A 27,844-nucleotide genomic window follows, 5' to 3' on the forward strand; every position below is an offset into this window, starting at 1 on the left:
CTGGAGCTGCAGAGAGGTGCAGATACGGTGGAGAGATGAGGCCCTGGCGCCCGGCTCTGGTTTCACGCGGGCAGCGTCAGCTGGTCGGTGTCACGGAGTTCCCGCGTCCCCCGCCCGCTCAGCCCCCGCGGATCCATCCACTGAGGTTGCTCCACAGCGCGACGCTCTCTCATCCCGGGGGAGGGCTAAGGGCGGCGGTGGGGGGCGCAGTGGGGAGAGCGGCGGGAGGGGGCGGTGCGCGATCGCCTCCTCCAGGGCTTGCAAATCCGCAGCGTCCTCCGCAGCATCTTCCCAGGCCCGGCCCCCTCCTCCCCCCGCGCCGATGGTACGCGCCGGCCCGGCCCGGCTGCAGTGGATGTTGCTAGAACCCACGCGGAGGAAGGAAGAGACGCAAGCAGGCTGCGGCTACCCAAGCGGCCGCCCCGGCCTCAGAGACCCCTTCCCCGAGAGACGGCACCATGACCCAGGGAAAGGTACCGCCATCTCCCCCGCCTGCACCATCCTCCATCCTCCGGCTCCCGGCTCCCTGTCATCCTCAGCAAACCCTCTGGACCACGAAAGCGTCCTCCCCTGGCCCTAGGTTGAAGGTCCTCAGTGGTCCTTGCTGAAGTCAGAGGACCGAAAGGCCTGTGTCAAGGAATGGACCAGGCCTCTTCCAGCCCGCAGGCGCGCCTCTCCTCCCCGTCTCCCTCCCACCCCTGCTTTGGCATCACAAGGCTCCTCCCGGATACCCAGGCCCCCTGTGAGGAGTCAGCCCAGGCGTCCAGTGTGACTGTATGTGTGTGCATGGGTATGTGTGTGCCAGGCTGAGTCCTGAGGGGCAGTGCCTATAGGGCAACCCCCTCTGGCCCAGCCCTCCAATCCCAGACCCAACCACTTTATGCTTATCTTTTCCACCCTCCACAGAAACAACCCCCGCCCCGCTCCCTGCCATTATTCCGCATCTGGGCATCTTGGCTCCATCCCTGTGCTTTGGGCTTGCTATGACAACCCTGCATCGGGATGCTGTAATTGTTTTGGTTCTGGCCAGGCATGGATGGGTCCGGATGAAGCATCTCTTCTTCTCCAGTTTTAGGCCTGAATTGTAGGGGAGGGGCTGGGGCAGAGACTTGGCTGGCCTAGTAGGCTTATGTAACATCAATAGCCTGTGGAATTATACAACCACTAGGGCCTGGGGCTAAGGGGGAGGGTCCTCTGGCCCTCTGTTTGGGTTGCTAAGGATTGGGCAGAGAAAACAGGGCAAGGACCTACCCTACACTCCCCCTTCTTCTCTTTGAGAGGAGCTTCAGAGCCAATGGCATCCTTCCCTGGACCCTCAGACCCTCCTCTCCCTGTGTGCAAGCTCTTTGGGCCTCAAATGATGTCATTGGATGATACCACCTCCTGCCATTGATCACACCTCACTTGGGAGTGCCGTATGTGTGTCGGGGGGGCTGGACATCAGGGTTCAGGAGGCTCTGAGGGGCGGAGTGGCAGGGTGGGGGCTGAACTCGATTTTGGTGGGCATGATCCTTCAGATCCGGGTGATGACGGGGGCTGGGGAGTGGGAGGGAGTGGGAGGCCTGGGGAGTGTTCAGTTTGGTAAACATGGAGAACCCATCCCTTCTGCTGAGTCTCCTTCCACCCCCACCCCACCTCCACCAGGCCCTTTAGTGGTGCTGTTCCCTTCCTGGCATGAGGGGGACCTCTGCCTTCTCTGCCTTCTCTGCCCCTTGTCCCCAGTTCACTCGCAGGCTTGCTGGGTGACGGAGGAGACCGCTCCAGATCAGTGGTCCTTGGGCCTGGATGGAACCAGAAGTCTTCTGGCGTGCCCATCACCAGGCTGCCTCAGCCAGACGCCCCCTGCAAAGAAGGAAGTCCGCAGTCTTCCTCAGTGGCCCTTTGGGTCTAACACAGTCTTCTGGGAACCAGACCTAAATCCCATTTTCTGAGAGCCGGACCTTTTGTTGATGTTTCAATTTCACACCACCCCCTCCACCCCAATCTTCTCTGGCTGCCTCATTCACTTCCCAGCTCAAATCCTCCCACCAAAGTTAAACATGTCCACGGGTGGGGGGCAGGGGGCACATCTGAGTGTAAATGGGCTCGCGTTTCCAAACTGCCATGGGGACATTTCCCTTTGAGCCTCAGTTTCCTCATCTGTTCAGTGAAGGAAGAGATTCAACTGGATGTCTTCTGAGGCCCCTTCCACTGGGTCACTCTGTGAGTCTGTTCTGGTTTAGGGGAGAGGCTGAGATTCCTACAGGATGAGGCCAGAACAGACCTTTAGCCAGGATCCTCTTGCCCTTCCTCCATCCTGAAGGCCCTTCCTCTTTTCTGTTTTCTCCCTCTCCTCTTCCCTTTCTGTTACCCTTCTCTCCCTAATCTCCATCCTCCTTGCATCACTTCCAGCCCAACAGAAGGAGACCAATCCCAGTGGATGGTGCCTAGGCCCTGCCTCTCAGTGGGCCCACATGCAGCTCTGTGCCCTTGGATGAATCGCTCTTCCTCTCTGATCCTCATTCTCATTTTAAAGCAGGAGTCAAAATACAACTAGCAAGTCTCAGGAAGATTAAATGACAGGACCTTTTATTTGTAACAGTCTACTATGTGCCAGGCCCTTTTCTGGAACCGTAGAGGCCCTGCCCCTACCCCAGGGATAGTGACAGTGACAACCAATGGTGGGCACTCCTAAGAATTTTCTCTCCTCTGTTCCTATCCCAGCTCCACCATGTGCCCCAGCTAGCTCTGACCCCTCTGGAGCTTAGTTCTCTTGTCTATAAAATAGAGACATTCTCGTCTGCACTCCTGGCTTCCGAGTGCAGATAAGGAAGGACCCGTGAAAGTTCCAGGAATTGAGGAGTTGGTGAGGAGGATTTGGAAGGCTCCCTTTCCCTGGCGACTGTCTCTCTCTCTGCCTCTACTCCACAGCTCTCCGTGGCTAACAAGGCCCCTGGGACCGAGGGGCAGCAGCAGGTGCACGTCGAGAAGAAGGAGGCTCCAGCAGTGCCCTCAGCCCCACCCTCCTATGAGGAAGCCACCTCTGGGGAGGGGATGAAGGCAGGGGTCTTCTCCCCAGCCCCCACGGCGGTGCCTCTCCACCCAAGCTGGGCCTATGTGGACCCCAGTAAGTCTTTCAGCTCCTGGAACCTGGAGCATCATGGGGTGGGGGTTGACCCGGAGAGAAAACCTGAGTAGGAGGAAGTTGTCCAGAAAGAGGTACACTGTGTGGTTGTATGAAGCTGTCTTGTTAGATGCTTAGGATTTGGAGAACTGTTCTGAGGATAGGTCAGAGACGACTCCATGAAAACGGAAAGAGACACAATGTCTGCATCAGGGTGCTCTCAATAGGGAAGAGGGCATTTTTTTTTCAAGTCACCATGCTAGAGTAAATGGAGGGGACAGATGAGGGAGAAAAGCTAAGGGCTAGTGAAGAAAGACCTCCTAGAAGAAAGAGATACAGAGAAGGAGTGGGTGTATGAAACTGCCACTGGCCACAGCCTTCACTGGGCCTGGCTCAGTGGGGACAGGTCCCCATGGAGGCCCAGGGCTGTTGGGGGATAGGGGTCTGGGAATCCACCTCACCAATCACTCTCCTCATCTGTGTTCCCTTCCCCAGGCCCGTGCTGGGGCAGGGGGGCATGACACGGCGAGGGAGTGTGGTTGCCAGCCTCAGTGTCCCCCACAGCCAGGCACACTCACCCAGGTGGATGCCAGATTCCTGCAGACCGAGAATCTCAGTGGGTAGGAGCTGCTCTGTTGGGTCGAGCAGCCTGTGGGAGCTTTACCTTGGGGCCAGGAACGTACAGCTTCCCAAAAGCTCTGAGAAAATCCTCCTCAGCCCCTTCGGCTGCCCTCAGCAGCCCCTTCCCCTCCCCTACTTTATCACCCCACCCCCAGCAGGATTCTAGAAGAGATCCCAGAGACAATGCCCCAGACAGAGCCTCTGCTCACAGGGAGTAGCCACCATGGTCTACACCTCCCACTACAAACCCCCTGGGCGCAGACCCCTGAAGACTCACCCCACCGTGACCTACTGGAGGGTCAATGAAGGTCTGGTGTTTGTGGGTGTCCTCCTCCCCTCCCTACACGCCCACTGGCCCACTTTCCCTCTCTTTTTCCCTTCTCTCTGTGTCCTGGCCACGTGGGCTTTGGCAGAGGATGTAGACAGGACACGAGGGAGAAGCGAAAGTCAAGAGGGCAAGGGTCTCTGGTCCTCAGGTTAGCAGTGGGTCTACCTCTCTCCCCATTCCTCATTTCCCATATCCTGGTTGCTAGGACTGCCGCTTTAAGGAATGTTTTCTGAGGAACTGTCGAGGCAGGAAGGCAGCTATGACAGACATTGACTAAGTGTGTGCCAGGGCACAGGGTCTGCGTCTGGGTTTGTTTCGGAGAATGCACTGATTTGCAAGACCTGCTGGGATCTCTGTCCTTGGAGAGCTGACTGTATAGACAAGTGATTGGACAACTACCACACAGTGACACAAACACAGTGACAGGTGCCTGAGCACCTTACCTAACCCACCTGACAGTCAGGGAAGGCTTCCTGGAAGGAGGGGTATCCACACTGAGTCCCAAAGGATAGGCATGAGTTAGCCTGGTGAAAAGGCAGGAAAATAAGTGTTTAAGGCTGAAAGAATAGAATGTGCAGGGGCCCACAGGCAAGAGAATACATGGTCGAAAATATATACTCAGGTTGAGAACAGGGTCGGGGGGAGGAATGTGTAGTGGAGCTGGAGGGCGCTGCTCAGGGAGGCCGTGGAGGCTTTCTTAAGAAACTTGAACTTGAGTGAAGGGCAGTGGGGAGCCATTGAAGAGCTCAAAGCAGGGCAATGCCATGGTCAGCTTTGAAAGACCAAGTCAGAGGCTACTGCTCGGGGCAAAGGAGATCATGGAAACCTAGTGGTGACAGTGGAGGGACAGAATGAACACAGTGGAGGACTTGGAAATGGCCACGATGAGGGACACAAGGAGGGGGGGCAGTGTAGTTCCCACCAGAGAGCGTAGGCTTTCATTTCACAGACCTGGAGGCTTTCATGTTTATCTCATTTGGACCCCAGGAGGTGGGTATCACTAACCAGTATCAGAAGAGGCTCAGGGAAGGCCAGTAACTTTATCAGGGTCACACATCTAGTACGTTCTAGGTGAGGGATCCACCCCTGGGTCTGTTTGACTGCGGAGTCCATGCTCTTCCAAAAGACTCAGTTCTGGGACTAGGCCTGGAACTGTCATCCTCACCCCCACTTCTTGCCCATGTCCTGGCTTTATTTCCCCTCCATCACCTGACCCCACTGAAGCCCTGATTTCCAGCTGGAGCACCAGCAGTCCACCACAGCCAACCAGTCCCCAGCTCCCAGCCCAAGGGCCTCAGCACAAGCCAGAGTCAGAGCTGGGCACGGTGGCTCATACCTGTAATCCCAGCACTTTTGGAGGCTGAGGCAGGTGGATTGCTTGAGCCCAGGAGTTCAAGACCAGCCTGGGCAACATAGTGAAATCCCATCCCTACTAAAAATACGAAAAATTAGCCAAGCATGGTGGTGTGCGCACCTGTAGTCCCAGCTACTCGGGAGGCTGAGGTAGGAGGATTGCCTGAGCCAGGGGAAGTCAAGGCTGCAGTGAGCCGCATTCATGCCACTGCACTCTAGCCTGAGTGACAGGAGTGAGACCCTATCTCAAAAAAACAAAACAAAACAAAACAGAAACAAAAAGAATGAGCCAGGGTCAGGATCTTTGCTGCTGGGTGGCCCAGAGAGAGTGACTGGCCCTCTGTGATCCTTGACTGCAAGGGAGCCAGAATGTCCAAGGAGGAGGGTGGGGGGAAGAAGATGGGAGGTTCACATTTGTATGGCATAGCTTGGTCCCTGGGGAGCCCCAACCGGGGTGGAGGGAGAAGTAGGGGATGACAGTTTCTTCCCAGGACTCAGAGCAGGAAAAGGGAGAATTGACCAGGGAGAGAGATCTAGGGGTTGGAGTGGGGCTGGGCTGGGCCAGGGCTGGGGGTTGGAGTGGGGCTGGGCCGGGCCAGGGCTGGGTGTTTGATAATGGGGCTGCAAAGAGACTTCAGGGTCCAGAAAGCCAGGTTGACAAAGAGGCAGCTTTGAGTTGGGGGCTGTTGGGGACAGTAATTCCATGTAGGGGGAACCCTCATGTCCTCCTCCTCCACATGCCACACAGGCAGCAGCTCCAGCTATGACAACGGTTTCCCCACCGGAGACCATGAGCTCTTCACCACTTTCAGCTGGGACGACCAGAAAGTTCGTCGAGTCTTCATCAGAAAGGTAATGCCCCTCTCTAGCCCTCTGGGACTGGGAGGCTCAGTGGGGGAGCCCCTGTAGAGGCCCCTGGCCCAACCCTCTGCCTGCAGAAGCCATCTCTACCCGCTTCTCTTGTGATCCCAGCTGATGGCACGCACTAGGAATTGCTTCCTTAGGTGTCACTCCAGTGCCCCCTGCTACACCTAAACACACTGTCCCCTCTTTTCTCCCAATGCTAGGGGGGTGCGCTTGGCTCTGCAGCATCTTTGCTTTCCTTTCACCTTGTCCTGGATTCACTCCAATGACCCCCAAGAAGGAGGGTGGAGTGCACAGGATGGGGACCTGGAGAGGTGAACGAGTCGCTGAGGGGCTGACAGGTCCCTAACAGGGCTCCCCAAGCTGAGTAGAATCTCCTCCCACCCTCAGGTCTACACCATCCTGCTGATTCAGCTGCTGGTGACCTTGGCTGTCGTGGCTCTCTTTACTTTCTGGTGAGTTGGCAGCATGGACCAGCACCTTCCAGGGGTGGCTATGGCCAGGCCTGAAACCGGGGAACCCATGATCAGACTCCTGCTGGAATGCTGCCTGGAGAGATGCCAGTGGGCCTGGAGAGATGCCAGTGGGCCTCCTCCTGCTGGGACAGAGCCTTAGACAGTGCACCAGGCGAGGGGTTGTCTGTCCAGTGTGGGGTGGACCCGGGGTGCCTTCTGGGTGTCTGTGTGGCAGTCCTTCTGATCCGAACCACTAACTGCATGCCCAGGCACTTGCAGGTCCCAGCTAGGGACTGTGGGCTGGGACTCCCCGAGCCTCCAGGGGCTGCATTCCTTCGGCTTCCTATCAAGTCCTGTGAACTGTGTGGGACAGATGCAGATGCTGAACCAGAAATGGAGACCTAGGGTACTTTCTGACTCTCTCTCCCCCTCTCTCTTCTCTACAGTGACCCTGTCAAGGACTACGTCCAGGCCAACCCAGCCTGGTACTGGGCATCCTAGTGAGTATATCCCAGTCCCCTTCCAGAGAAGGCTTAGTGGCCAGAAGAGGGAATCTCTGTGTCTTTCTTGACCTAATCTGAGCCCATAGCTTCCCCCACCCCCATAGGGACTGTCCTCACAGATCCCTTCCAGCCCTGCCCCATTCTGCCGGCTTCAGAGCATGGCCAGAAGGACCTATCTGGGGTGTTAAATCTGGTGGAGCACAAAGGAGATGGGGGTAGGTTCTGCTGCCTGCACAAATTGGGAAGGGTTGGGCCAGGGCTGTAGCTGGAGAGACCCAGACCTCGGTCTTAAGAGGCAGTGAGGCTGGAACACTTTGGCCCACACTAATGATAATGTTGCTACTCTTATTAATGTTGTTAGTAATGCTTATGAAATATTAATCATAATAGCTACCACTTAAAGAGTGCTTAATTAGGGCTGGGCATTGTTCTGTGTGCTTGATGTGTAGTATTGCATTCGGTCCTCACATCTACTGGGTATGACTACTTCAGAAAATTAAGGTTCAGAGAAATGAGGAATTTGCCCAAGGTCACACAGCTAGTCAGTGGTAGAACTGGGATTCAAACCCAGAATTCCGGTTAAGGCTTGTGTTCTTAATCCATCTACTTGGCAGGCTCCCTGCAGCCCTCGAGCCACTTGGCTCCTGCTTGTCCTATATTCTTTGAGGAAACCAGCTGGTAACTTGGGAGAGAAGGTTTGAAGGTGTAGATGATTCTGATCCTCCTTTCTGGGTAATTAAGGAGTCATCCTGGATATCTCCACACCAGAACCATCGTGGGGCTCAGAGCAGAACTGCTCTTGCACTCACTGTGAGCCCAGCCCCGTACAGGGGCTGCAGGAGAGGAGGCCTCTGCAGGGAAAGTTATTGGTGGCCCAAGGTAGCATGAACAGGTGCAGCATTCAGAGAGGGGAGGAGGGAAGGAGTGAGCCTGTACACCAGCGCATGCAGCCCACATCAGGGGCGCCCCCCAAAGGATGGGCCATGAAGACTGGAGACAGCGTTCTCAGGAGAGAAGTGGCTTAAGCAAAAGCGTGGGGCAAGAATGCACATGGTGCATTTTCTTTTTTTTTTTTTTTGAGACGGAGTCTCGCTCTGTCGCCCAGGCTGGAGTGCAGTGGCCGGATCTCAGCTCGCTGCAAGCTCCGCCTCCCGGGTTTACGCCATTCTCCTGCCTCAGCCTCCCGAGTAGCTGGGACTACAGGCGCCAGCCACCTCGCCCGGCTAGCTTTTGTGTTTTTTTAGTAGAGACGGGGTTTCACCATGTTAGCCAGGATGGTCTCGATCTCCTGACCTCGTGATCCGCCCGTCTCGGCCTCCCAAAGTGCTGGGATTACAGGCTTGAGCCACTGCGCCCGGCCACATGGTGCATTTTCTAAACTGGGACTTCTCTGACAGAGAGGTGGAAGGCTCCATGCAGGGGAATTCCAGGCATCTTGGAGAGCAGTGGGGCCTTGTGGGGTCAAGGCTCTGACTGCCTGGCCAAGGAGCTTACACACTGTGGCAGTCCCAAGTCTGTTCCTGGATAGGGCTCTGGTGGGGAGGTGGGCTCAGCCCAGAGCCCCGTGCACCACGTCGAGCCCAGAGTAGCCTCAGAGATGGGCCTGGAGTTCACAGAGGCCCACCAGAGGCTGACGGTAAGGACCCTAGCCTGGCCTCTGGGGGTTCCAGAGTCTTTCCTAGAGCAGAGGACAGAGGTCCTGTCTGCAGGCAGGTGGGGAGGCATGTGTCTTGGGGGACTGGGAGGCACTGTACAGTAAAACTAATGAGGCCCCAGAGTCTACCACCTGGGCCAGCCCATGTGGCAGGTTGGCATGGCTTCTGGCACGTCAGCATGTCCTGGCAGCTTTGGGCCCCTGAGAACTTGGGAAGAGATTCTTAGGCCCCTCTCTGAGCCTTCTGGGGGAGGGTCTGTGGGATTCCATGCTCTGAGCAGGTGGTGGCAGGGAGACAGCCCAGGAGGGAGTAGGCCCAGGAAGTGGGGGCAGAGTCTACTCCATTGGGTGGGATGGGGGGATTGGGAGGGTGGAGTGTGAGAATCTGACCTCTGAATGGTGAGATTTGGAGTCCCTCCTCTTCAACGTCTCTGGGCAGAAAACAGAGATGCTTTCTCTGGCTTCTACCAGGGTGGGTGCTGGCAAAAGTGGGAGGTGAGGTGGGCATGAACTGGGCGCTTTTCATAGGGTGTCCCAAAGTGTGAAAGGTGCTTGGGAGTTTCACCACTGGGATGCTGCCCTTTTCCTCCAGAAACCCTGCCTGGGGTCCTGCCCTGCCCCCTCACACCCCTCAACTCTCTCCATCCTGCCCCCTAAGTCGGCCTCCTGTCTGAGTCCTGGTGGGTCTCACCTCGTGCAACACATCCTGTGCTCCCTGAGGACTCCATCCGGGTCTCTTCCTTTTAGAATAACAATAGGAGCACTGAGAAGCAGACAGCTCTTTTTCTGTATGGAGGGCACCGTGCTAAGCACTTTACATGTATTTTTCACTTGATCTTTCAATAGCCTTGCCAGGCAGACACTACTATTATCCTCATTTTACAGATGAGGAAAGTGAGGCTCAGAGTAACATAACCAGGGTAGAAATCCAGGTCTTTCTGATGGTGAAACCCATGTACTTGCCCTCTGTGCTCTGCTTCCTCCTTTGTCTTAGAGCAGGACAAGCTGGGGGAAGGCATTAGGTTTGGATGCTGGCCTGAACCTGAGCCTTACTTCCCTGTCCTGACATTCTGTAAACAGACTGTGGTTCCTGCCCAGGCCCTGGGGCTGGGGCTCTGATACATAAATCATTGGCTCTCTCTCTCTCACTTCTTAAGTGACTCATTCCCTGCCCCCTGGGCTGCCAGCCTCCCCCTCCCCGACCCACAGCCCAGCTTCTCAAGGCCCTCGTTGCCTCCCTCCATCGGTTCTCACCTTACTGTCTGATTGCGCCCACTGAGCCACTGTGTCTGCGGTGGTGGAAAACTGGTGGGCCAGGAGAAATCCAGGCAGAGGAGGAAAAGTGTGAGACCAGAGCTGGGTGGAGGTGGGTCAGAGCCTTTCCAGGAAGCCGTCCATCAGCCAGCCTCTAATTATCATAACTCTAGTGGGGAGTCCCACCCCTGTGCCAGGCCCACGCGAAGCGCTTGAACTGTTGTCTCATCAGTCCTCCCAACAGTCCAGTGAGTTGGTACCAGTATTTCTGTTTCGCTAAAGTGGAAACTGGGTCTTGGCTATCGTCCAAGGTCACACAACAGTAGTGGCAGAGCTGGGATGTGAATTCAGGGTGTCAGGCTCCCAAGCTGTACCACAATCCCAGGGTCTTTGGCCCCTCTGCCCTTCCTCTGGACCCCTTGTCTTGAAAGTTAGAGAGCTATGAACCAGAGAGAAAAGGAGACTGGGCTCTTGCCCTCAGGAAGCTTCCACTCTGGCTGGGGAGATAGAACCCACACCCACATGGACAAGGGTATTATTATTAGCATTATTGCTGAGGTGGCTGACCAGTGACTCAAGTGAGACTGAAAGAGGGCAGGTTCCGAGTGTTTCCTAAGTTGGGCAGGATGGCTCTGCCATTCTGCACGGAGCAGGATGCTCAGCAGCCCCTGGCACTAACTACCAGAAGAGCCCTCCAGTCACTGTGACAACAGTTCCTCATTATTTGAAAACCACTGAAGACCAGGAAAGGGTTAAATTGAAGGGGTCCTACTCACCAAATCCAATGTGCTTGTCTCAACTCCTGCATCTCTTGTTTTTTGAGTTTTTTGTTTTGTTTTGTTTTGTTTTGCATTTCATCCAGAAATATTTGAAGAGCATGTACCAGGCACCAAGCTCTGGGTCAGATGGTGGGAATAGAACATTGATAAGTTGCAGGCTGGCCCCCAGATGCTATACCTGGGTGGGAAGTCACAGGAGCTGGCCCGAAGGGTGCGGCGGCTCAGGCTTTGGTTGAGGTATGCCTGCGGTGCACAGAAGGTGCCCCCCTCTAACCAAGGCCTCAAGTGTCCTTGCCAGTCAGTCCCTTCCAGCAGGAGTAGAGTGTGGCAGGCACGTTTCCAGGCAGCAGAGCAGGTTGTGATGAGAGGGGTGTAGTGGAGGGGCGGAGTGCAGTGAGAGAAGGGCTGGAGGGGTGGGTGGGAATGCATTGCCTGATTGCTCAGACAGGGCATTGCCAGGTCTTTGGGAATTTTACACAGGGAAGTCACATGATTGGATCTGCCTGCAGCATGGAGGGTGGAAGGCAGGGGGGCTCCTGCAATACTCCAAGCCAGAGAGAGAAAGAGGTGCCCTGACCGCAAAGAGTGATAGTGGGTGGAGGGAAGAGGGCAACTTTGCTAACTGCCTGGGTAGAAAAATCAGCAAGTCCAGGTGGTTAATTGGGTGTAGCAGAGTGAGAGTTAAGGATGATGCTGAGGTCTCTGATTGGGTGATTTAGAGGATGCATGACATCCTCTGCAGGAGGGAATGCAGGAGACGAAGAAGGGGAGACAGGGAGTTCCCCTCTTGCTGAGTTCCCCTCTTGTTGAGTAATGCTCAACAAGTAATGTTGAGCATTACTTGTGTCTGAATAGTCACGTCTGCCCAGTAGGCAGTTGGAAATTAGAAACTAGGGTTGAAAAGGAAAATATAGATCAGAAATATGGGTGAGCAAGTCATGTGGTTGAGTGAGCCCGCCTAGGGAGAGCATGGGGGAAGAGCTGGAGAGGACCCCACATCGAGGGAACCACGCAGACTGAGAGAGACCCTGGAGGAACTGAGGAGTGTGAGGGAGGTAGGAGGGACCCGGGGTCATGAGGAACTAGGGAAACAATGATAGTGACCAGATGTTGAGAAGCCAGGCAAGATAAGGACTGACAAGTATCCACTGGACTCAATAAGGTCCTAGTGATGTGGCAAAGCCAGCTCCTGTTGAGTAGTGCTGAAACTGTGTTTGTTGGGTTGGGAAGATGGAGGAGGGGGCATGGTGAATGGAGACCACTTTTTCAAGAAGCCTGGCTGCAAGAGAGGATGAAGTGGCAGTAGCTGGAGCCAGGGAAGGTGTTGGTTAAAGATGGAAAACAGCTGAGGAGGCTTGTGTGGGAGGAGAGGTACCAGTGGAAAGATTTAAGTAATGGAGATCCCCAGGCAATTAAGGGGGTGGGAGGATTGGCCTGGGATGGGAGGAGGGACAGGAGGGACAGGAGGGCAAGTAGCACCACATGATATTTGCAGGTGGCAGGCAGGGAGCCAAGGGAGCTCACCTCATTTCCAGTCTTTCTGGAACACCGGAGGCAGACTGTGCATGAAGAGTGAGGGGGCCTGGGAGGTTTGTGGATGGAGGAGGAAGCTTGAAATTGTGGGTGAGAGAACTGAGGAAGGATATGGGGAAAGGATGGCAGTGCCATGTTCAAGGCCCATTGGGGGTTGGAAACTATGCATTGGTGGCACCGCTAACCTAGGTAGGCAGGGGAAAGCTCCACCCTTGGGTCCCCAGCCATCATCTCCCACCTCCTGGACTGGCCTCTGCCTCCACTACTCAGAAAATCTCAATCCTCCATCCCTATCTCTGGATTGCCCTCAAGCTGCCTGCTAGCCTCTCACTGGACATGGCCACCTGATATAAAAATTCATCCAACAGGTGCCACTTCCTGATTGTGCCAGGTGCTGGCAGGACAGACGAGGGCCTTACCCTTGCTGAGTTTACAATTTAATAGGCTAGACCAACAGTAAAATAACTAACAAGATCTCTCCAGGTAAATGATAAGGGCTGAGAAGGGCCTGTGTGGGGCAGTGGTTATGAGCAGGGACTCTGGAGCCAGAGTGCCTGGGTTCTCATCCTGCTTCTGCAGCATGGTAGCTGGATGGCCTTGGACAAGTTGCCTGACCTCCCCGTGCCTCAGCTGTAAAGTAAAGATGTGAGGATTACGTTCATTGATACTCATAAAACACTTTAAACTGCCTAGCACGTGGAAAATGCTGTATATGTGCTTTTAAAATAACAAGAGCATCTGGGGAGGCCACTTTGGATTGAGTGGTCAGCAACAGCTATCTCATGTGACCTGTTTCTATCTCATTCCCTGTTTCTAGAAGCAGGCTCGTCCCATCGTTTTGCTCTCTTTTGGAACTGAACCACCACCCTGCCCACTGTTAGGTTCTAGGATGACCGTGGCCTCCCCATCCCTTCCCGTCTGGCTGCCCTGTGGGTGGGGGTGGCAGAGAGTGGCATAAACAAGGGGTCTCGGGGGAGAGCCCAAGAGAGGCTGGCTAATTCACCCATCCGTCTGTCTCTCCAGTGCTGTGTTCTTTGCAACCTACCTGACCCTGGCTTGCTGTTCTGGACCCAGGTATGCTAATGGCTTGAGGAAGAATTTGTGGGAATATGAGCAGGATCATGAAAGTTCTGGCCCCAGCCTTGCCTGCCACCAGCGAGCTGTGCACCCCTGAGAGGGCCCCATCCCTCTCTGGGCCTCTGTTGAGCAGGCGGCCCCTCCCTCCTTTACTTTGTGTCTCTGAGGTAGGGAGAAGGGGGATGGAGAAGGGAGCAAATGGGGATGTGGCTGAAGGAAGAGGCTCTGAGGAGTGTGGAGGGGGTTGGTCAGAGACCCCCTCCCTGCAGCAGTGACACAGCCTGCTCCCACTGCCCCCACCCCCCACTCTCCCCTGAACTCTGTGGCTTGCCTTGCAGGAGGCATTTCCCCTGGAACCTGATTCTCCTGACCGTCTTTGTAAGTGATCTGGGGTGTGCTGAGGACAGATGCTGAGTGGAGATGGAGAAAGAAGGGAAGCAGGGTGGACTGAGGACCAGGAAGACTGGGCTGGGGATGTCCAATGTGAGGTCCCTGGCATGGGGCAGGGGTGTTTTCACCCCACTTCTTCCACAAACATATTCCATCTTCTCTTTCCAAATGGGCTTAATCTCGCCCCGCTCCCCATCCACTGTCTCTTTTCATTGTGAATTTTTTTAAGGCGTTTGCCTGAGGCATTCTAGAGCTATGGTAATGAAGAAGAGTGGAGGGTCTTAGAAGCAGGGAGCAGGGCTGCAGAAGAAAGGCACAGCTGGCGCAGAGCCTGAAGCTGGCAGTGGGGACACTCCTTAGCCAGGCCTGACTCCTGAAAGTCAGTATGTGTGGGGGTGACAGAGACAAAGAGTTGAGGGGTACCTGCAAGGGACAGGGACCTGGGCTGGACCTTGAGGGTGCCTGGGCCCCCGCAGTCTGAGTTTGGAGCATTCCTTTACCTTGCTTCTCCTTTCAGACCCTGTCCATGGCCTACCTCACTGGGATGTTGTCCAGGTAAAGGGAGCAGGTGGAAGGAGAGGAGGACCGTAGGCCAGGCTTGGAGCCAGGCACTGGCCACACCCAAGGGGCGCTGCCCCACACGCCATACTTCCTGGGAGCATGTGGATGGGGCCCGGGCTCAGGCATGCAGGAGGCTTTGGCCTAGGGTCCTCTCCTTGAGCACTCAGCTGGACAGTGACCCCAAGACCTGGCCTGGTGGATAGGGGGAGGGGAGCAAGGTGGCTTCTCCCAAACTGTAGCTTACAAGCCCCCAGACTCATGACCTGCAGTTACTTGTAAACCACCTCTGGGTCCGGCACAAATCCCTCCCCACTCCCACTCCCACTCCCACCTCCTCAAGATCCTTCTAATTTGATTTGGAGTCAGCCTGTTGGGAGGGGCAGGGCCCAGCAGAAAGGCTGGGGAGGCAGACAGAGGGATCTGGGGAAAGGGCACCAGATTAGGGCCAGGGACCCCAAGACCAGGTCCTGGCAGAAGAGGGGGCCCTGCTAGGAGGGTGGGGGAGACCAGACGCCCTGCCTGGGAGCTGACCCCTTGGCCTGACGGTCCTCAGCTACTACAACACCACCTCCGTGCTGCTGTGCCTGGGCATCACAGCCCTTGTCTGCCTCTCAGTCACCGTCTTCAGCTTCCAGACCAAGGTCAGCTTTGGGGCTTGCAGGCAGGGACCCCCGGCCTGAGGCTGAGCAGGGGAAGGCAGATAGGGTGTGGGGGGGCTCAGAGCTGGGACCCAGGGCTGGGGAGAGAAGTAAAGGGGTGAGTTGGGTCTGGGGAGAGGGAGACAACCTGGTGAGGGCGAGGAGGGGAAGGAATGCCAGGTTCTTGGAGTGAGCACAAGACTGTGGCCTGCTGTATGCCTGTATGCCTGTATGCCTGTATGCCCATACAGCTTGGCCCATACAGGCTTGGCTGTAGTTGGGGTCCCAGGAAGGTCAGGCCGCTCTGGCAGCTGACCCCATCCTGTCCCCGCAGTTCGACTTCACCTCCTGCCAGGGCGTGCTCTTCGTGCTTCTCATGACTCTTTTCTTCAGCGGACTCATCCTGGCCATTCTCCTACCCTTCCAATATGTGAGTCTCTGGGTCCCCGGCAGGCCCCACAGGGAGGAAGGGGCCCCACTGGCCCAAGGTGCCGTTCCCTCCCCTGCCCACCAGGGAAGTCCAGGAGCCAAGGCCCCACAGCCTACCATCCTGTGCGGCCCCTCCTGGCACCTGTCACAGGCGTGCTGGCAGTGTAAGCAAACAAGGAGGCTTTTCTTGTCAGGCCTGGGTACCTGCCTGGCTCCACAAGCCACATCCGGCTTCACTTTTCCCATCCTCCTCTGTGGGGTGGAGGTGAGATTGAGGGTAGGGTGTGGAGCATTTAAACCCTGGGCAGGGAAGGGAGTACCGGGGCTCCATGAGGCCCACCAGACCCAGAAGGGCCTGAGGAAGGGTCTTCTGGGGGCTCCTGTGGGATCAGCCAAGTCCAAAGAGGTAGAATCTAGCTGGCCAGGTAGGCGGGAGGTGGGGCAGTAGGGCATACCCACATCCTTAGAACGTCCACCAGCTGGTGGCCAAATCTCGGCTCTTTTAGAGGTGTCCAGCCTGCCCTGGGGACTTAAACTGAGACTCTGCAGGCACCCGGGCCCCTACATGTGGAGAAGGGGCAGATTGGGGGCATCGCAGGAAGGCCCTGAGATCTGAATCCTGGGAACCCAGGAGATGAGCTGTTGGACTGCTGCTAGGGGCCCAGTGCTTACACCCCTCACCCCTATAGCCACACGTGGTGCATGGTTCCCCACTGCCCTTTTCTAGCAGGGCTGTGAGCAGTAGTCCTCACTTCCCCCTCCCCACCTCCATCCTGCCCAGCCCCAGCCTCCGGGCACTTGGCGTCCATTCCAGGATGTCAGGATTGGTGCTGGCATTTCCTTGGCTCTTCCCAGGATCCTGTTGACGAAGGGAGGGGCCAGAGCTGGCCTGGGGGCCCTCTGTGTGTCTAGGATGGGGAGGAGTGTTACAGGAAGGGGCCACAGAACTTCAAAGAACCCTTTATTGATCCTGGTCTGGTTGATGGGATGCCTTTGTTTCCGAGTCTTCTGGAGGAGGGCCCCATGGAGGGCCCTAGTGCGGTGCCTCCAGCAGAGTTTTCCCCACAGCTGGCTACTCCAGACCTGGAGGGAGACTCAGGGGGCAGAGGGTGGGGAGGTGCTGTTCCAGCCTATGCAGGCAAGCCCACCATCACAGCTGGCAGAGACTCCAGATGCCCCCACACACACCCCTGAGGTCAAGTCTTTGTCCCCTTCGTCCTGAGTTCTTTGCCTCCAAGGCACAGCCCAGGAGCGCCCTGACACAAGGACAGACAGATCCTATGCTGGACAGGGATGAACGCACCCTGGGAGGTGGGAGCAGCCTCAAGCAGTCCCAGGCTAGAGGGAGAACAGGGCCCACCGAGAGTCATCTTCATCAGCCCTGAGCCCGGGGCTATGTGCTGTGGGAAGAAGGACCAGGCTGGCGGGGAGTTCTCCCACCAGTCCCACCAGGATCACTCTTATCCCATGCCGCACTTCACCCACCCTGGGCACACAGAGATTCAGGGTCCACTGTCAGTCCTGGGGCTCCTTAGGGAGCACTGGGCGGGGCTACCCCATGTGCTCCATTCTCTAGACTGAGCCCTCCTCCCTGCCCCTCTGACTGCTGCCCCTTCTTGTCATCCCTAAGCCCATTTTTCCTCTGCCGCAGGTGCCCTGGCTCCATGCAGTCTATGCAGCACTGGGAGCGGGTGTGTTTACATTGGTGAGTGTGGTCTGGCTCCTTGGCAGACGCCTTCCCAGCATCCTGACCATCACCCCAGTCCCCTTCTCCTCCCATCTTCCCCACGGCCCTCCTCCCTGGATCCTTGGGAGCACCTGCGGGTAGGGCTAGGTCCAGCGCTGCATTTGTTTGTTTGTTCGGGGAATTCAACCTGGTTTCCAGGACAGACCAGCTGACCTGGGCAGGAGAGAAGATTGTAACAGCAGGTTGGAAGCTGTAGACAGAGGCAGAGCTGGGAAGAGGCACCCTTTCCTTCAGGGGAGAGGCAGCAGTGCTTGAGGACGCAGGAGAGTGGGTGTATCCTGGCCATGTGGACCAAGTTAGTAGTTACCCTCCTAGAGGCAACTGGGAAAGACTTCTTGGAGCTAGGGGGATTCTAAGCACCCTGAGAGAGAGACACTGTTAGATTGAGCATGTTCTTTGCTCTTCTCACGAAACAGAATGTTGATAATGATGATTATGGTTGGGATAACAGTAACAGCTAATATTTATTGAACACTTGCTTCCCCCCAGCCAGCTCTCCATATGCATTTAATCGTCGTCTTAAGTCTATAAGATAGGTTCTACTGTTAATAAATTAAGATGGGGAGGCCGGTCATGGTGGCTCACGCCTGTAATCCCCGCACTTTGGGAGGCTGAGGAGGGCGGATCACAAGGTCAGGAGATCGAGACCATCCTGGCTAACACAGTGAAACCCCGTCTCTACTAAAAATACAAAAAAGTAACCAGGCATGGTGGCAGGTGCCTGTAGTCCCAGCTACTCGGGAGGCTGAGGCAGGAGAATGGTGTGAACCCAGGAGGCAGAGCTTGCAGTGAGCTGAGATCGCACCACTGCACTCCAGCCTGGGTGAGAGAGCAAGACTCCCTCTCAAAATTAATTAATTAATTAATTAAGATGGGGAAACTGAAGCTCAGAGATATCAAATAACATGCCCAAGGTCACACAGCATCCTAGGAAGTGACAGGGCCAATCTGGGAACCTGGACTGTCTGGTGTGAGTCCCCCTTGGGGTCTGAGGCTAAGTGGGGAGTGACTGGAAGCAGATGCCCAGGAGATGAGATGACCAGGGACAGACACCTGCCTGGAGCTGCCCAACACAAGCCTTCTGCTCAGGTGGGCTCCACGCACCCGAATGTGATCGTGTTCCAGGACCCACCCAGGTGGGCAAGCTTGTACTGGTGACGTCCTCTTGGGAAGGCATTCAAGGTCAACATTTATTGACAATGGAAGCAGTGACCAGACTCTCCCCTCCCTAGCTGGAACGTTCAGCTCAATACAAGTGGCCAGAGTTGCAGCTTAGTCCAGATTCCGGAGGCTTGTGGGCAACAGGCTGGCGGGGCTGAATTGGGGCACGGGATGGGAAGAGAGCAGTGAGCAGAGGTTTTGGGGGATTTGGATAGGGATCAAGCCTGAGTGGGGGTGTGGCAGGTTCATTCATGTGTCCTTTCCACAGGTCTTTATAGAGCACATACTGTGTGTGATGTGCAGCGTGGCTGCCCAGATGCCTGGTCAGCAGGGAGAGAGCAGTGCATGGTGCAGAGTAGCACACAGCCAGTATTGTAGAATGAATAAATGACCTCCAGGCTTGGAACTGGAGGGCTGGGATCTAGTGAAACTCCCAGCCTTCTTCTTACAGATGAGAAAACTGACCTCCAGAGAAATGGAATGATTTGTCCATGGTTTCCTGGCAAGATAATGGGTCGATGTGGCCTTGATCAAGACTAAAGTGTCAGCTTATTCCAGGCTACCTAGAACTTCCCCAGTTTCAGCACTGAAAGCCTCACTTCTTGAGGAGCCCTTAAATCCTGAGCAAACTGGGAGCCTGGTCACCCGAAGAGACTAACTTTTCTCAGACCCTGCACCATGCTCTTCCCTCCAGGCAATACTTCCTAAAGAAAGATTTCAAAGGATGGTGGGGAATTGAATTAGGTGAGAAAGAGGAGGGCCACATTCGGGAGAGCTAGTCTGGGCAACAGCACCTGGACGCCCTAGAGGGAGGCATTTGCAGGGGAGAGAAGAGGGGTCAAGCCAGGGCAGACAGGCTGGTGATGTTGGAGGCAGTGAGCACCCATGGGGGCCGGCCGGGGAGTTTACTTGGCTTCCCGTGGATCAGGTCGCAGTGAGTGTGTGAACCACCTGAGGGAGCCATGCATGCAAGTAAGGCTGGGTGAATAGTAATCCCTTATATTTGTTTGATAAGCCCTAGTGCTATTAAAATAATAGCAATAGTCCCCACCCTCTATTCCACCCTTGATGTTTTACAAAGCACTTTCACACCTGTTACTTCCCTGCATCTCCACCACAGTCTGGCCAGGGAGTGGGGGCAGGCAGCCCTGATGCTGTAAGACTCACTTTCCACATCTGAAGCCCTAGGTGTTAAGGGGCTGGCACAGAGTCTTTTTTTTTTTTTTTTTTTTTTTTAAACGAAGTCTTGCTCTGTTGCCCAGGCTGGAGTGCAGCGGCGCGATCTCAGCTCACTGCAAGCTCTGCCTCCCGGGTTCATGCCATTCTCCTGCCTCAGCCTCCCAAGTAACTGGGACTACAGGCGCCCACCACCTCGCCCAGCTAATTTTTTGTATTTTTAGTAGAGACGGGGTTTCACTGTGTTAGCCAGGATGGTCTTGATCTCCTGACCTTGTAATCCACCCTCCTCAGCCTCCCAAAGTGCTGGGATTACAGGCGTGAGCCACCACGCCCGGCACAGTCTTATGGCCAGTAACAGGCAGATTGAGGACCAGCGCCCAGGTGTCCTGTGCCCAGCCTGGTGCCATTTCCAGTGCCCCTGTGGTTCCCTTCAAAGAGGACACCTTCTGTGGTTCTGCTGGCTTGGAGTTGGGGAGAGGCTGAGGAGGTCTCTCCAGGAATTTTCCTCTCTCTCTCTCTCTCTGTCAGTCATCAGCATTGCCCTCTCTACTGGAGTAGTTCCATTAACATAGGAACACTCTGCAATTTCTCCCACCTGAAAAAAACCCACAAAACACTCTTGACCCACATCTCCCTTCTCACTCCTGTCCCATTCCCTGCTCCCCATATACAGCAAAACTCCTTTTAAGAGAACCTCCACTGACTTTCTCCAATGGCTCTCCTCCCTCTCTTCTTCTTCCCTACTCTCCTCGCAATTCCTTTCCCACCCATTCTTTTTTTTTTTTTTTTTTTTTTTGAGACAGAGTCTCGCTCTGTCACCCAGTTTAGAGTGCAGTGGCACAATTTCCACTCACTGCAACCTCTGCCTCCTGGGTTCAGGTGATTCTCCCGCCTCAGCCTCCTGAGTAGCTGGGACTACAGGCAGGCACCACCACGCCCAGCTAATTTTTTGTGTGTTTTTATTAGGGATGGGTTCTTGCCGTCTTGGCCAGTCTGGTCTTGAACTCCTGACCTCAGATGGTCTGCCCACCTCAGCCTCCCAAAGTGCTGGGATAACAGGCGTGAGCCACGGCGCCTGACCATTCTCTCTTGATCCTCTTAAACACACTCTCATCCAGGTTTCAGGGACCTCCGTGTAGCTAAATCCAGGGACCCAGTCTCAGTCCTAATATTGATGGACTCCCAGAAATACTGGATACAACCGTTCCTTCCCTCCACCACCCTCCCCAGAGCATCTTCGTCCCTTGGTGTCCAGGCCACCAACGGCCCAGGCTTTTCTACAGTCTTCTTGATCAGGCGTTTCTACAGCCTTCTTGATCCTGCAAAGGGCTGACTCTTCTCTTTCTACCCTGCTCCCTCAGGTCCTCAGGCAGCCTCAAAGCTTTGAATGCGATATTTTATGATGATTACTCTAACATTTACATCTTTAGCCTGGATCTCTCTTGAATTCCAGACTAGAATTTCCGGTTGCCTAATGAGGGTCTGCATGAGGAAGTCTCATAGGCACCTCGGACTTCACATGTATAAAACCAAGCTCCTGCCCCTTCCCCGGGATGCCTGCTTTTCCCAAAGCCTTCCCCATCTTCCTGTAACTCAGAACAAATGCCTTGGTGACACCTTCCACTCCTCCCGTCTCCTCACCCCCCACATCACACCCCAGATCAATGCTGTGGCCCCTACTCCTATCCAGAATCTGACAACTTATCTCTACCCTCATGGCTACTCCCTGTCCCAGCCCCCGTAGCCTCCAGCCTGGGTTGATTGTTGCCATGGCCTCCTGCAGGCTGCCCCTATGCCCTGTGTCTATGCGGGGCACAGCAGCTGGAGTGTTAGGTACCCTTGTTCCTCTGTTGAGCATCCCGCAATCGCTTCCCACAGCCTGCAGGCCCTCTCTGACCTCCCCACTCTCCTCTGCTGTAGCCACACTGGCCTCGTGCTGTGTGATCATGGCAGGCTCTCTCCAAACCCAGGGACTCTGCACCTGCCTCTGTCTGTTCTTAGGGACTGCTCATAGCCCTCTCTCCCATCCTTCAAGTGTGTGCAGTTCTGTCCCTCCCTCTTCCTCCCTACTCTATTTCCCTCTCTCTGTAGCGCATCTCATTCTGACACACTGTCTATTTTTCTTGATGTATTGCTCATTGTCTGTCTCCCTCCAGCAGAATCTAAGTTCCTTAAGGGCAGGGATTGTAGTCTGGCTTGTTCATCACTGCAGCCCCCGTGCCCAGAACAGGGCCTGGTACATAGTACGTGCCCAGGAGATGTTTGTGGCATGAACGGATCCCCAAGAGGTGTGGCAGGGGCCAGGGCCAGGCCCACAGAGGTACAATCAGAGCAAGGCAGAGAACACACAGGCTGTGTGGTTGAATTCAGCACTGCCCATCAGTCTTCTGTGAGTCACAGGGTAAGGGGAACTGCAGTGCCAATTATCTTATTAGGAGATCAACACTTCAAAGGGCCCTAGTCGGGATCATCCTGCAGGTTATAGAAACAACAATGGAGAGCACAGGGCCAGTTCCCCCGGCTCCATCCCCTGCCCATGTTCATCTGCAGCTCCCCTGGGGCCCGTGGGGCAGGGGAATGTTGATGAGAGGGGCTTCGAGACTCATTCCCTTTCCCTCCTCTCAGTTTCAGGTAGATGAAGGCCCTCAGAGGCCCAGCCCCATAACTAAATCCCTTTACCCTCCCATTAACTCGAACTCAGAAACATGCTGACCTCGTCCTGACCCTCAGGCCTGCAGACTCTGTGGTCCCCTAGCTCCAGTGTATCCCATAACCAGCACCCAGCACCCCCTAGTCTCTCATCTCCCCATTCTGCTGTCTCCCACCATACCCTTTGGGGAATTCTCAGCACAGTGGGGGCCACTCCCAGCCCTGTAGCCGAGCAGAGCTGCACACTGCACACTGCATGCAGGCGTCCCTGCCATGTGTGCCGCCTTGAGGAGGCTGTGCAAGAGTGGGGTGAAAAGAAGTGGAGGAGGAGGCCCCAGACCCCGAGGGAGACCCTCCCCTCAACTCCCACCAACCTGAGCTTTGGAAGCGCTGTGAGAATCCAGCTTCGAGAATCCAGCTTCTCTCCCGGAAACATCAGCACCTCCCTTGAGATTCTGCCATCTTTGAGGGCAGGGCCGCCCAGTGGAGGGGGCAGCACCTGAGGCGATGGGAGGCAAGGTTTCTCAGGGCTCTGGTCCAGCTTTGAGGAACAGGCCCCTCCAAGGCCTCACCCATGTCAGCCTTAGTACATTCTCAGGGAGCCTTGGGATTTTGGCCTCACCCCTACCCCAGACCCCTCACTGGATGCCAGAACCCAAATGTGCCAGGAGAAGTGGGTGAGCCAGCTGAACAGCCCTGACCTCAGAGTGGCCGAATCCTCTCATTCCCCCTAGTGCCCTCTCTTTGAGTGCTTTTCTGTAGAAACTCATGGAAAGTCACACAGGGAGCATGAGGGTCAGGCAGGGCTGGTGTGATGGGGCAGGGAATGAGGTGGGGGCACATGCCTGCAGCTGGCTTCTAGCCGCAGCTGAGACTCCAGGGCCCACGGGACTTGAGACAGGTTGCCGCATCTCGGAGTTGGTCCTTCCTTGGGGAAGCTAAGGTCTCTGAGCCCCCTAAATCGAGAGCCCAAGTCCCAGAGTCCTCGGAAAGTAATGAGGCATAAGACATTAGAAATTAGGTGATGGGCCCAGTGAGAATAGACCTCTTCACTCCCTGCCCAGCCTGGCCGATTTGAGGACCTTGGCACTGACAGTTGCTAAGAAACATCACAGTTGTCGTGCTTTAAGGAAGATTAGGGAGAAGCTGAGTGGACAGACCAGAGGCTGGGAGACCATTTAGGAGGTCACTGCAGTGTCCCAGAGCTGGAGTGGGGTGGGGGCAGGGAGACTGTGCATGGTCAGTACTGGATGCTGCAAGCCTAATGGCATTTGGATGAACAGAGCTGGAATAGGAAGATGCTCAGTAGGGGTGCTGGACCTCCAGTTCTGATGTTGACCACTATGGAGAGACATAGAGCTATCTGTCCTCAGTCGCTGGAAGGAAAGCAGGGCTGAGACCTCAGAGCTGGCAGGGACCTGCCTGACGCAGCTGCTGCTGAAGCTGAGCATGCGCTGAAGCCAAGACAGCACTTCCAGAGAGACACACACATTCACGCATATACACACATATACACACTCTCACATAAACTCACATATACACACGCACATACCCACATGCACACATACACACTCATATACACACATCTATCCACATGCACATACAGTCACATGGATACTTATACACATATACACATACACATATACGCACATGCACATACACATATACACAGACACATACACATGCACATATACATACATGCACATACACACACATGCACTCACAGGCAAGCAGACATGCACATCCACATATACACACATACACACGCACATGCACTCACAGGCACACAGACATGCATGCATGCACATACACTCACATGCACACAGACACATGCGCATATACACATTCCCATACATGCACACATAAACATACATGCACACATACACACTCGCATATACACATAGTCACATGCACACATATGCACACATGCACATACACACACATGCACATACACACATGCACACATGCACATACATACACATGCACACATATACACATACACATATACACATGCACACACATGCACTCATGCACACATGCACATACACACATTCACATGCACACAGACACATGCACGTACACACATACACACATGGACACATATACACACATACACTCATGCACCCATATACGCACATATACACACATGCACATACACTCACACACACTTGCACACATATACACGTGCATATACGCACATACACACATGCACATACACACTCGTACATACATGCACACATATACACATACACACATGCACATACACATGTGCACATGCACACATATACACACATGCATATACACATATACACACATACACACATGCACTCACATGCATACACACATACACATATACACATGCACTCACATGCATACACACATACACATATACACATGCACACATGCACACAAATACACGCACCTATACACACATGCAGATACACACATACACTCACCTATACACACACTCACATGCACACATGCACACACACTCACATGCACACATACACACATACATGCACATATACACACATGCACATACACAATATACACACATACACTCACCACACATATACACACATGCACATACACTCATATGCACACATATATGCACGAACATGCACACGTACACACACGCACACATTCGTATGTACACATATACACACATACGCACATATATACACATGCACATACACTTGTACACACTCACATGCACACATATACACACATGCACACATATGCACTCACATGCACATACACACATGCACACATATACACATACGCACATGCACTCACATGCACACATACACATGCACACACATATGCACACATATACACATACGCACATATATACACATGTACATACATACACTCATATACACATATGCACACATACACACAAACACACATACACACATGCACACACATTCGTATGTACACATATACACACATATGCACATATATACTTATGCACATACACTCGTACACACATGCACACATATACACACATGCACACATATGCACTCACATGCATACACATACACACATACACATGCACATACACATATGCACACATATACACGTACGCACATGCACTCACATACACACATACACATGCACATACACACATATGCACACATATACACATACGCACATATATACACGTGAACATACACTCATATACACACTCATATGCACACATATACAAACACATACACATGCACACACGTGCTCACATGCACACAGACACGCACGTATACACACATGTACATACATACACTCATACACGCACACACGCACATATACACATGCACATACACACATTCACTCGCATGCACATAGACATACACATATACACATACACACATACACATACACACTTGCACATACACTCATATACACACATGCACACATACACATATACACACATGCACATGCATACACTCACATGCACACATACACACACATATACCCACATACACTTATATACATACACTCACACACATGCGCACACGTACACACACACACATATATACAAATACGCACACATACACATACATACACACATACACACGTATATACACAGGCACACACATACCCACACACGTGCACACACATACACACACCATGACCAGTCTGGGCTAGACCCACAGTGTCCAAGGGATTTAAGAAAAATACGCCCGTCTACCCCAACCCCTCACCCTGCTTTTCTAGTGGGACAGCAATATATGCCCTCCCTTCCTCACAATTAGGAAAACACTTCGAAAAGTTAAAATGGCCACACAAATCCAAGGCTGAAGCATGACTTTTAGACTTATCTTCGTTCCATTCAGAGCCTAGAGGCCCTTTTCCCTCAATGCATTACGTGAAGCTGAAGGAGCCAGTGAGAACCTTCTCTGTTAGGTCACCCACCCTCTGCCGCTGAAACAGCCCCAATGCCTACCCTGGGGCCTCCTCGCACCCCCGCTCCCCACGCCTCACCCAGACAACCTGGAAATGGCGTGGGTTCCTCCTGGGGTGGGCGGACTGATCAGTGATTGCTCCTTCAGGGGAGAATGTGCAGGCCCCTCCTGAGGCCTGCCTGTCTCACTCCTGAGGCACTCATCCCCCAGCCCACACTCTGCTCAAACCTGACAGGAGGAGGTGGAAAAGCCCTGGGGTGGCGGACTGAGGGAGGGAAGGCAGAGGCAGCTCCACACCTGCCTGGGGGCAGAAAGGAACTTCTGCTTCCATATCCAGGACCCGGTTCTTCAGAGCAGAGCCAGGAAGAGGCACTGGCAGGGCCAGTAGGTGTGTGGAGTGGGGAGGGGGCTCTGCAGCTGGCCAGTGCCCCCCACCAAGTCACATTCAAGGCCTCCCTGCTCCTCTTACCACTCTGTGACCTTGGCAAAACGACTTGACCGCTCTGCCTCACTGGCCTCATCTTTAAAATAGGGCTCACCTGCCTGTCTCAACAGGCTATTGTAATGGATGAATAGGGTAACAAATGAAGGGAAAACAGCCTCCTCACATTTGGCACATGGCAATTCTCAGTCGATGACAGCTTTTACTCTTATGGTAAATGATAACCTTATCATTTAGATCACCAGATTTAGCCTGGCTTCAAAATCTGGTGATCTAAATGGCAAGGTTATCATTCACTATAAATCTCAAAGCCCTTCTCCGCCACATTCTAGCTGTGTGGACTCACCAAGTTATTTAATGTCTTTGTGCTTCAGTTTCTTTAGCTGTAAAATGGGGACAAGAACAGTACCTCCCTCATAGGTGGCTGTGACTTGGATGCATTCATATATGTAAAACACTCAGTGCCTGGTGTGTGGTCAGTGATCAGTAACTCTTACCTGTTAGTAAGTTACCTAAGGTCTGAGCCAAGATTTGAACCCAGGTTTGTGGGACTCCCCAGCCTATGATCTTAAGCACTGTATTATACTGGACTCATGCCCTTTATCGTATGACCACATATGGTTCTTTCATACAAAATATTTTATTCCACTTACTGCGACAGGCTATTGAAGCCTACTTTGTCTCCTGGCTTTTTTTTTTTTTTGAGACGGAGTCTCACTCTGTTGCCCAGGCTGGAGTGCAGTGGCATGATCTTGGCTCACTGCAACCTCCACCTCCCCGAGTTCAAGCGATTCTCCTCCCTCAGCCTCCCAAGTAGCTGGGATTACAGGTGCCCACCACCACGCCCGGCTAATTTTTGTATTTTTAGTAGAGACGGGGTTTCCTCATGTTGGCCAGGCTAGTCTCGAACTCCTGCCCTCAGGCGATCTGCCCACCTTGGCTTCCCAAAGTGCTGGGATTACTGGCATGAACCACCGCACCTGGCCTACTTTTTAAAAAGTTGATAGATAATCGTGTGTCATTAATGCACTTTCATACACTACCCCCCTTTCACCCTGGGCCAGGCTTTCTGATTCAAATGCCTGCCAGACCTTGTTCTTTTGGTGGCCCTCCTGGGGGTGCAAATGTTGTCTGTGCCATCTAAATTTTTGACACCCAGGTCAATGGAGAGAAATATCTTCTATTGGTATCAGGCAAGAAATGGGCCCCAGATCTCCACTCA

At 54.0% G+C, this 27,844-nt stretch overlaps 1 protein-coding gene across 1 annotated transcript in view; it reads left to right on the forward strand.

Annotated features, from left to right (window-relative positions):
- Positions 1 to 347: 347 nt before the first annotated feature.
- The window catches only part of FAIM2 (Fas apoptotic inhibitory molecule 2), a 32,476-nt gene continuing 4,979 nt past the window's right edge, over positions 348 to 27,844 (forward strand). Inside the window, exons 1-11 of the mRNA XM_010385373.2 lie at positions 348 to 473; positions 2,911 to 3,106; positions 6,154 to 6,257; positions 6,660 to 6,724; positions 7,171 to 7,224; positions 13,471 to 13,521; positions 13,863 to 13,902; positions 14,432 to 14,469; positions 15,029 to 15,116; positions 15,448 to 15,543; positions 17,194 to 17,247. Coding sequence (XP_010383675.1) covers positions 459 to 473; positions 2,911 to 3,106; positions 6,154 to 6,257; positions 6,660 to 6,724; positions 7,171 to 7,224; positions 13,471 to 13,521; positions 13,863 to 13,902; positions 14,432 to 14,469; positions 15,029 to 15,116; positions 15,448 to 15,543; positions 17,194 to 17,247 — 801 coding nt within the window. The 5' untranslated portion in view covers positions 348 to 458. The remainder of the gene's footprint in view (positions 474 to 2,910; positions 3,107 to 6,153; positions 6,258 to 6,659; positions 6,725 to 7,170; positions 7,225 to 13,470; positions 13,522 to 13,862; positions 13,903 to 14,431; positions 14,470 to 15,028; positions 15,117 to 15,447; positions 15,544 to 17,193; positions 17,248 to 27,844) is intronic.

Source organism: Rhinopithecus roxellana, chromosome 10 (assembly GCF_007565055.1).
Source record: "Rhinopithecus roxellana isolate Shanxi Qingling chromosome 10, ASM756505v1, whole genome shotgun sequence".
NCBI classification, from domain to species: Eukaryota; Metazoa; Chordata; class Mammalia; order Primates; family Cercopithecidae; genus Rhinopithecus; species Rhinopithecus roxellana.